The sequence below is a fragment of the Meleagris gallopavo genome, chromosome 3 (genome assembly GCF_000146605.3).
Source record: "Meleagris gallopavo isolate NT-WF06-2002-E0010 breed Aviagen turkey brand Nicholas breeding stock chromosome 3, Turkey_5.1, whole genome shotgun sequence".
Lineage (NCBI taxonomy): Eukaryota > Metazoa > Chordata > Aves > Galliformes > Phasianidae > Meleagris > Meleagris gallopavo.
Window position 1 is genome coordinate 55,096,571 of NC_015013.2, and position 11,051 is coordinate 55,107,621.

The 11,051-nt window shown below is 34.3% G+C and overlaps 1 protein-coding gene across 3 annotated transcripts in view; it reads right to left on the reverse strand.

Annotated features, from left to right (window-relative positions):
* RB1CC1 (RB1 inducible coiled-coil 1) overlaps positions 1-11,051 on the reverse strand; it is a 71,968-nt gene that overhangs the window by 32,305 nt on the left and 28,612 nt on the right. For all 3 annotated transcript variants that reach the window (XM_010708922.3, XM_010708921.3, XM_010708923.3), the window contains 4 exons: positions 10,662-10,864; positions 9,213-9,648; positions 5,803-5,973; positions 2,710-2,894 (listed from right to left, as the gene is read on the reverse strand). In XM_010708922.3, the coding sequence (XP_010707224.1) occupies positions 2,710-2,894; positions 5,803-5,973; positions 9,213-9,648; positions 10,662-10,864 (995 nt within the window). The remainder of the gene's footprint in view (positions 1-2,709; positions 2,895-5,802; positions 5,974-9,212; positions 9,649-10,661; positions 10,865-11,051) is intronic.

Below are 11,051 nucleotides of genomic sequence, written 5' to 3' on the forward strand. Positions count from 1 at the left end.
TACAAAAGTAGGTTATACATTAGAAGATAACAACTTAGTCATCTCTTATGCATTTTAATTTCACTGAAATTAACAGCATCTTTGGATCAAGTGAAAAATTACATCATTTTATCTGGGACAACAACAGTCTATCTGGAAGTACCAAATAATTCAGAATTCACTAACTGTCTTCTCCATTAATTTCTCAAATAAAGCCTCGAAAGTGCTCCATAATTAACACTTAGTAGCATTTGAGTTAAGGTACTGTTTTTAATAAGTAAGCCTGAGCATATGTAACTTTATAATAAATGATAATGAAGTTTTATCCAGAAGAACTTAAAAAGAAGCTGTTATGCCTAGAAGAGACTAGTCTGTTTATAAGTCTTAAAAATATTTACAGAGAAGCATTTGTAAGAAATATTGAATGTGTGGATACTGTCTAACAGATAAGATAGAAAGACTGCCATCTACTCATTCATTATAAATAACAGCCACTCTAACATACAAATTCCTATATTGAAAATATGAACATTTATTCCTCGGTCAACACAAATTTTCAATCAGTCAGCAAAATAATCAAATCACAGTTTAACTACTGAAACAGTGATAAAAATGGAGAGACTGAAGAGAAACATTACAGTAATTTTTTACACCAAAGAAGTCACTTTTATCTGTTAACTTTCTCACAACAATGAGTAGCAAGAAAGAAAGAGAAGGCACCACATGAATCCAACAAGCATCCAGTTCAAGCACAACAATGAAGTATTTTCTCCATACAACTGTTATAATGCTCCTTGCAAAAGCCAGGAGCTTGTGAATTCAAAAAAGAATTAATGGAAGAAATTTCCACCAGCAATTAAAAACAAATGAACTATTTCTGTAAGTAAAAACTCTTAGACAAAAAGATTCCTTCTCACTAGATTCCCATTATGGTCATCTGCTACATACTGCTACTGAAAACAGACAAGCTAGATGTTTGTTTTGACCCAGAATACAATATTTTGCTTTTCTTTTTGAAAATCTTTACTATTCTCTGCAAATCTATTTTTCTTGCATTCACTCTCCTTGCCTCATCAGCTTTTTCCTCCCAAGGGTATGCCAGCCTTTTCCCTCTAATAACTCACTAGTTTGGTGCATAGCTAAATAAATACTTTAACATACAAGAAATTAAAATGATATTTACGGCAAGCTAGCTTCTAGGTACTAACCCTCATTACTTGTGAAAAATGGTGCCAAAAGAAAAAAGCCATCTTTTCAGTAAGTTAAAGGCTGTTGTAGAGACAAACTCCTATTCCGATCTACCAATAAGTAATTCTTAGTAATACAGACATACAGGATCACAGAATCATAGAATGGCCTGGGTTGGAAGGGATCTCAAGGATCATGAATCTCCAACCTCCCTGCCACATGCAGGGCTACCAACCTCCCCATTTAATACCAGACCAGGCTGCCTAGGCACCCCATCCAACCTGGCCTTGAACACCTCCAGGGACGGGGCATCCACAGCCTCTCTGGGCAGCCTGTTCCAGCGCCTCACCGCTCTCATAGTAAATATCTTTGTCACTAGTGCACTGCTAATTTACTTTACTTTTTCCTGTGTCTTGAAACTACCTCTTCTATACAAACTGTAATCTTGCCATGAAGAAAAAATTCTCCTTGATAGATATCTAATCCAGTGTGCAGGTCTATGGTTCTGTGAATACTGCTACAGAGTCCAAATCCTGTCTCTCCATGCAGGACCACCCAGAAACCAAACCCTGCGTGTGAGAGCACAATCCAAACACCCATTGAATTCCGGCAGCTTGAGGCTGTGATCAGCATCCCCGAGGAACCTGTTCTGTGTCCACAGCCCTCCGTAGGAAACCTTGTTCCTAACTCCCAGCCGCCCCTCCCCTCACACAGCTCCATGCCGTTCCTTCCGGCCCTGTCGCTGCCACACAGAGCAGAGCTCAGCGCTGCCCTCTTCTCCTGTGAGGAGCTGCAGCTGCCACGAGGGCTCCCCTTATTTCTTCTGCTCTGAAGAGGGCTCTTACCCTCTTCCCATGTGCTTTGCTCTCCAGACCTTTCACTAACATTGCTTAATTATTAATTGCTGACACAAATAAAACTATTTAAACAAAATTATTAAACTGTGTACGTTCCCTATACATCTGACATAACATTAAAATTTGAGTTGTTTAGTAGCATGGAAAACTTTATCACTGAGCAATATATAATACTTACTGGCTGTGTCACTCAGCAACGATGCTCACATGAAAAATACTACTTTTTTTTTTTGTAAGTTAATAGAATTATTTTTCATCATATTGTGCTAGTAAATCACAAGCAAACAGCATGCCTTTTTTTTTTTGCTTTGATATGATCATAATCTACTGAAAGTGTTTTTCACATACTTGCTACAGCCCTATGAAAACATAAATACAATTATCAGTTAAATTTTAAATAAGACATTGTTGGCTTCTGAGGTTGATGATAGGAGGCAGGCTTGAGGATACTATTTTACTGATATGAAGGTCATATAAACGCCTAAGAAATTTTTCTCTTAATATTTTATTTCATACTTAGAAATGATTTGATAAGCAAGTGCAAGTTTCAAAGTTTATCCAACTTCTATCTTCTCTTTCATTTAGAAAAAGCTCTATGCATTAACGAAAATTTCCTTACAGAATACTTTTAAAATCCTCAATACAAATAGAATTCACAATATCAAGTTGAACAGTTGTAACTTACTTTAGTCTGACTTGTAGATTATTCGCAAGCTCCTGTTTGGCAGTGGTACATTTCTGTTTAATATCTAACAGCTTTCTGTGATTAGTTAACATAATCATCAACTGATTTGCATGACTCAAACACAAATCAGGCAGCACAGAAGGATCTTTCAAGTTCTCAGCTCTCTTCTGATTAGCCAAAAATCCCTGGAAAAGAAAAGACATACGTTAAAAAAGCTTTGTGAAAACAAAAAGGCACTGAAGTGATCATCTTCTCTGTAAGAATGAAAGAGTTTATTAGAACTTCCTTTAAGTATTTGGGAGCTAACAGAATCACACACTGTGAAGTCACTGTCCAACATGCATTTCTTTCATTCTATAATCCAATTCAAATACATCTGATTCTGAGATTTTCTTCTCCAAACGTTACCATCACAACCTTGTGAGACCTTAACACAACAAACTGAATTCAATGAAAGATTATAAATTTAATGCAGCAAAAAGAAACAGATACCAATACTGAGGCAATGAACCATCAATTCAACAGTCAGCTTGGTAAATTCAAGCATACTGAAGACTTAGCATTATAACACATTCAGTATTACTGCGGGCTAAATTATCTACCTTCTGAATATCAAAATTCTTCTACAAAACCCATTTTCTCTCTCTTCCCTATGAACACATGTACAAACTCAAACATTATCTTCAGTTATTACCTCCTGGATTGATTAGCAGTACATCATAACTGTTACTACATTTTCAGCCGCGTAAATCCCACTTAAGACTAATTACTGAATTTCTTTATGCATCATCAAATATATAACTATAAGAACAGAAAAACAAATACACGCAATGACAATTAAGGATGCCCAATATTGGAACATTAGAGGAACTGACTTAACTTGCCCTTAATCTTTTCAAAAAGTAATTATCTGGCATTAGCTCCCCCATATTCTATAGAATATGCGTTTCAGAGAAAGTTTGAATGTAATAATGTAATAATTACTGAAACATTAATATCTATATCAGCCTCAGAAACATTAAGTGCTTTTTCCAGATTTCCTTTTTTTTTTTTAATTACTCAGAAGTACTCACTATGTGAATGAGAAATTCACCTTGGGTACCTATGATGTAAGAAAAGACAAAAGACCATTGCAACCGTCATTTTCTTTGGAACCTAGATAGCAACACAGATTCTCTGGAACAGTCATCCAGTTCCAGTTGTCCAGCTGACTACAAAAAATTTATAATGTTGTAAACTGTATTGGTAATATGAGGACTACTCCAAAAATAATGCCTCCTATTTTATTATGTTGGCCTACAATATCAGATGCCAATGTTGCTAGTATAGCAGTAGAGGTTGAACCATGCAATTAATATCTCATTACACTTTGTTGCTGTGCAACAGATGGCAGCAGAGGGACAGTCTGACAGAATGACATCTGACACAGAAGTGCATATGAAGCAAAGGTGTGGAATTCAATTCCTCCATACAGAAAAAAAGGTACCTATTTACATTCACTAACACTGGCTGAACATTTATGGAGACCAAGCAGAGGATGTGAGCTAAAAAGCTGAAGGAGAAAGGTCAGACAGCCAAGGCCAGGAAAAACCTGTAATAAGGCAAAATGGAAGTCCTATTCGTAGTGACAAGGGCTAATAAGACTCTCAAATATTCAACATTTGCTCTGAACTTTCCTTGTTTCTGGTGAACCAGCGGAAAACATGAAAATGTAGGAGGGTGAGGAATAAACTTTACAGTATACAGTAAGTATAGCCAGATGTTTATTTGTAACTAGGTGCTGAGCAGGGTAAGGAATTACCTGGTGTTCATTGTACAAATATATTGTACAGGCAATCCATAAAAGGGGAAAGGGGGCAGAATAGGAAAGACTGACTACCTAACACATATCTAAATATGTTTTAGAATGCTGATTACAGAACATAACATATATAGACATGCATAGAAGAGGCAGTAAAGTCAGGTACAGCTTTACTCTTAGTGCCGAAAGACTATTTGTAAATTTGAAAACGCAGAAGATATTCTGTCCCTATGGATCCATGTTTGAAGCGTGTTTAAAATTCAAATTCTTATTACATGCTAGTAGTCAAAAACGTAAGACAACAAAAAAATAGGGAAAACAAACGTGGGAGAAAACAAAGATGTGAGTAATCAATGTTCTTGAAAGTTCTGTTCTTGGCCTTTCTGGCCCTGAGAAGATGAAAGTGTTCATGATGTGACTGTCACAGGTAAACTAAGAAAGGTGCTGAAAAACAGGTATGGTAATGCTTTTATTGATTTACTCAGTTACTACTTGAAAATCAAAGAAGAAACAAGAATACCCAACATTTTAGACTTACTTGAAGTGAAATAGAACTATCCCAGAGTCAAGAAAGTCATATGCAAATCAGTGTGTTGACTATGGTTAACAGTTCTAATAGGAGAACACTTCCATGAACTAGGTTCATAGAATTTTGATGTAATCATGTTTTTAAAAGCTGCACTATCAACAGGGAAAATTTGGAAAAAATACAACAACAATACATGCAAGAAAATGTAAAGGACAAGCTACTGAGTAGAATCAGACTGAAAGATTGAAGGAACAGTATTTACAAGCTGGCTACAACATAAGCACTTACACAAGGCTGAGATTTAACACAAACTTACTCCTAGACTCAGTCACTGAAATTACTAGAAAACAGACTCCACTGTTAAACAGTGCAGTGTTTCATTCAAAAGGGAAAGGGAATCTGTCCATCTCTCAAGTTCTGATTTTTTAATTGTTTCTCTATTTCTAAGCCACAAGGATAACAATGAATTCCTCCACAAATGAAAACTGAAGGTCACCACTCCTTCTAACTACTGGTGTATAACAGTGGTGTCTCAACTTTTCAGTTAAAAAAAACCTAGAACAATACTTTAAAGTATTTAAAAGAATACGAGAATCATACAGAAAATATCAGATTAAAAATTACCAATATCTAAATCCCTAATTATTATGAATAATGAAAATCATCCTGCATGACAATATGTAATTATTTCATTATAATTTTATCAGCATATATCAAAAGTTAACATCTTCCAGTGTCTCACACACACATATGTATACATTACCTGAGCAAGTTCTTTTTGTTCATTTACCAGTCTGCTGCAACTTGCTATCATCTGGTCCAACGCATAGAGCCTATCCTCAAGGCCTTTAATAGCCTTCATGTTCTGATTATCTAGTTTGGCAATAGTTTGTCGACATTCTGCCAAAAAGGGCTGGATGATCCTTGGATCAAGCTGGAAAAACAAATAAATAAGTGCACTTGTTGTACTGAAAGATAATGCTACATAACTACATGAATTTTTATAACTTTATTGTTTTTACCTTCACTATTATCTAGTTACCAATACTATTTTCACCAGGATTTTTGTTTGAATCAAATATCCTATGCCTACATCTTTCATTTGTTTCAGAAGCAGTAAGTCTGGGTGGTATCATAGAATATCCCAAGTCACCACACCAATTTATTTGAAGTATTCTAACTAGACTTAGCATACAAATAGCATACAAACAGACTAGCATACAAATCCAGTTCTGGCAAGGAGAAGGACGAAGAGTGGACAGGGGCGATTAAAACCATTGAACAGTTTACAGTGGAAAAAAAAATCCATACAGCCACAGTTAAAAAGAAAGATCAACATGACTCAGTAGGAAGTCTAATAGAAAGGGCAGAACAAAAGAGTTACAAGACCCACTGTTATTTCCCTACTGAACAAATATTTTTTGATAGCTTCATAGGTAAGCAGACCAGTACTAGTAGCTGGAACACAAACTACAGAAAAAGCACATTCGTAATATTTTTACTGATATTTTTGTTAATAAAAACACATTTTGGAAAATTATTTCATCATATTCCTTTGTGATCCATTATCCATGGAAAAAAAACTGGCATAAAAAGCTACATAGACAGTAGGGGTAATTCTTCAAGTTTCACTTCAGAAGTAACAAAATAAAGACCTTATTACATGAGAATCTAATGGAAAGGATATAATCTTCTGAGGTCATCCATACAGTTTTAACACTAGCTTCTTGCATCAGCATGAAGTTTATATGTCAACATACACCACAAGAGCCCAGTAACTCTTAGAAAAGAGGTCACTTACATGGTATCAATATTAACATGACTACACTAAAATACTACTAGAAAAAATACTAGAAAATTCCAGAATCTTTCATAAGAAATAACTTTAATTTCCAAAAAATCCCCAAAGTTTTCTCAAAACTTCTGAAATTTCTTTTCATCATATTATGAATTTTGTTCTTTCCCAAGTATGAACTGCAGATACCTGAACAATTTCTAACTAGAGAAAAAAATACTGAAGATCATGTTGCTTTTCTTTTTTCTTTCCCTTTAAATCACCCTAAAAAGCACAGTTTATCCCATTTATTTCCTTTGTAAAGAAAATCTGTTTCTTTTATTCCACCCTGTAATTTATTTCTCCCATCCCTTTTTTTTTCTTCCACCTTTTACCTAATTGCATATGTAGCATTCTGCTCTACTTTCACTACTAAATAGATAACATTGTTTTCCTCATCTTTAAGTCTTCTCTCTTTCTACTTAAATAGTTACGACAGAAACATCTGGTTAGCTCCTACTTACCCTCTGCTTTTATTGCAGCCTCTGTTCGTGCAATCAGAAGCATCACTGTTGAAATGCCTAGAGGCTAGAAGAATCACATACCTAACAATGCTCTGCCACACACCAATTCTATCAAGATTGCTACTGTCAAAGATATAAGCTTCACACTCTGATGCCTTACATTTTAATAAAAATATTACTTGAAACTGAATTCAGGTCATCAGTTGTAATCATATCCCATTAGTACAGTTCATTTTTCAAAGAAGGGCAGGTAGAAAACAAGAAAAAGAACAGAAATACTGGCTGTATAGTCTCATTTCCTACTTCAAAGAGTCATTTCAAGTAAATGCTAAGAGAACAATTGTATTTCAGGTATTTATTTTGTAAATTTTTCTTTTCCTTTTCAGCTAAATAGGCCAATTCTGTTTTTTAACTAATTCTAAATCAATGGCAGATAAAGACTGAATCCTTTGTGCTACCATCAAAAAACCACATTAATGCTTTCCTAAGGTAAACTAGGAACTGTCACGTGACTTGGAAGCTTTTGGGTTCTTGTGAACCAAAATAGTTCAAGACTGATCAATCACCATTATATGTTCCACTCATAGTCCTAATAGCCTGAACATCATTTCTGCCTTCCAATTCTAATTATGACAAGAAAACAAAGGAGCAGGAGCAATCCCCTTCCTGTCTCCTCCTCCCCAAAAATAGCAACTTACATTATAGAACAATTCTAATAATTGAAACAAAGGGTTTCTAACTAGTCCTGGATAAGAAAAGCAAGGACAGAAAAAAAACAGGTGCAAGATAATCTCTTCTTTATATGTGGCACTTAACAGATAAGACTAGAAGCTGATCCAAATAACATACAATGATTTTTTTTTTTGTTGTTTGTTTTTGTTACTTTAGTATCACTAATATAATTTATTCTGAAGGACTGTTTAATGCCTCTCTCAAAACACTGATTTTTAAGAGCTATACCATTACTTTTAAAGTAGAACTCATCAAAATCAATGTGTAAAACCAATTATATGATAATGTTCCTTGTAACAGATGGGGCTTAGACATAACTGAGAGAGTCTTCCAGACTTACCTTAAAAAACAAATAAACTGTCCAAGACAATAAAATTTATTTTCTTTTTTATAGCTACACTGAGTTGCAATAATATTATACGTATGCAAACAAAGTTAAACTATTTAAGACATATAAGCCATAGTGAAAGGAATGAGCATGGAAGATAGGAGGGAATTTAAAAGGTTACAATGATTAAAAGACACTTGGAAAGAATATGAGTAATTTTTTCTTCTTTTATCCACAGAAATACAACATAATATACTATGCTCTTGTGAGCACATCTGTATCGACTGATGAATAACACATATGCATATATATGTACACACACACACACACACACACACACACACTATTCAAACAAAATCACAATTAAGCACATGAATTTGACCTATATTTTAATAAATACTTCAGTATTTATTAGAATAATATTGAGTTTGGTCCATGAATATTTCACTGTAACCATAAGAACACAATCAACTAAGACCTGAAATTGCTTTGTTTAAAAGCTCCAAGAAGTCACTGGCTTATCATAAAGAACGGCTACTTTTGGCGAAAAGCAAAGAAAAAACATACTAAGATAATGAGCGTTTGTTGCAAAATTACAAATTTTCTTAAAGGTCAAATTCCTAAAATTTAAGAACTCATTCAAAGTACTTCCCCCGCCCTCACTCTTTTTTGGTCTCCATCAGAAAGTTATTTGAGAAACAATAAGCAACAGACAGCTGAATCACTTCAAAAGAACTAGCATTTGGAAAATAAACAAAAAAATTCCACAGCAAATTCCCAATATAATTTGAGTGTAAACAAAATTATTAACTTACCCTGCTCATAGAATCAAAACATTTTCTGACCAATGATTCAACATCATTAGGTCTGTCTTGAACATTTATCCAGTCTAATAAAGACACATTGAAGGAAGGCTGATCATCATCTTTCAGTTCTACTGATGTTTCATTGTCCTGGACAGTAGTATTTTGACCAGACTCCTTATCATCTTTTACATTTTCAGGATTTGTGCCTTCTAAAGCTGAATGTTCAACTGACTTGCAAAACGATGCTAACATTGATTTATTGTTCATTTTAGATACATCAGAATAAAGCACCAGTTCAGAAGATTTCCCATTTTCAGTCTCTTCACCTTCCACCACTCCATGCTCTGCTGATGAATCCAATCTTCCTAAACACTCCCTGTAACTGTGTCTTGTTAGGCACTCCAGCAGTGGTATCTTGGCCATGACAGAGACAGCAGAACCCAAGCTTTTTTTAAAAAGGGTGAAAACAAAAAGCTGTTACTATCCAATTACAAAAACTGACACAAACCACTCATAATTAAAGTGTTATTTATATTCAAAATGAATTTGCTGACTATCCTTTCAAAGCACCACGTTTAGTATCAACTTCATAAGAAGTTGCAATTTCTGCTCTCTTGCACTGCAGAATATAAACTTCAGAATACAATGCAATGACAAAAACAAGAAAAAAAACCCACAACATTTGATAAACAGACGCGTGCTCACATTTTAAACATGCACTTGGATCTCATGTTTGCATTCTGCATGGGTATGCACCAATGCTTACCAACAAAGACGAGTGCCCTCTGGCTGAATACATCGGCAGAGTTTGAATAGTTTCTATGTATTTGTTAAAAGCTATGAAGTTCATCTTTTTTTTTTCCCCACTTAAAAAAGTGAACTGGATTTATATTTTATTTCTGTGAGTACCTGGCATTCTATTAGGTATATTACTCAGAGAAATACCATAATACTATAATGTCAAGAAAGATGTCAAATATTTTCCCTTAAGTAACATATAGAATTTGCAGAATTTAAGTATACATATATATATACACACACATTCAAAGTGTATATCAAAATTTTGCATTAAAAATAGCTTCAAATTTGCAAGATAAATCATCATTCTTAATGTATGTTTAAAGGCATTCAGAATTAATTCAGAAGTACAACTATGTAGTCAAAATATTGTTTAATGTCTAAATTATCTAGACATTTCTAGTGCACATTTGGAAGGACTCCAGCTCTTAAACAGCTGTTCATTAATGAACATCATTTTTCCAATAACTCAGTAGTGGTTTCTAAGCACTGATGAAAGCAATGAAAAATGTCCATTAAAAAATGACTAGTATACAACAGAAAGAATATTTTCAGAAACATAATCAAATACCTGCCTGATTAATTAGAACCAGCAAGAGATATACAACACACACAAAAAAGTAGCTTTGGAGACAGACTGAAGTTTAACAGCAAACCTACTGTGTAAGTTTCAACTTAATATCTTCTATGGACTGCAAATAGCTTGAATACACATTTTCAAACTTGAAAAGCAGCTTTTGATAAGAGTATGTACAGTCTTCCAAGTTAGCCATTATGGCAGCCCAGCCTTGATGTTGAAGATGTTCATCATGTACAAGACCTTCACAAAACGAGCAAAGCTTCTTGGCAACTTCGTACATTTCCTGCCAAAAAAAAAATCCAAGAAAAAAAAAAAAATGCAAGTTACTCTAGATAGATTTGTGATGTTTTATATTGCTATTATTGAAAAGTAAAGGCCAAGAAAATATTATGATAAAAAGTGATAAAATGTGACCTGTAAGTTTCAACCAAGAACAACAAAACTTTCCTTACTCTTTAAGATGGATTAAA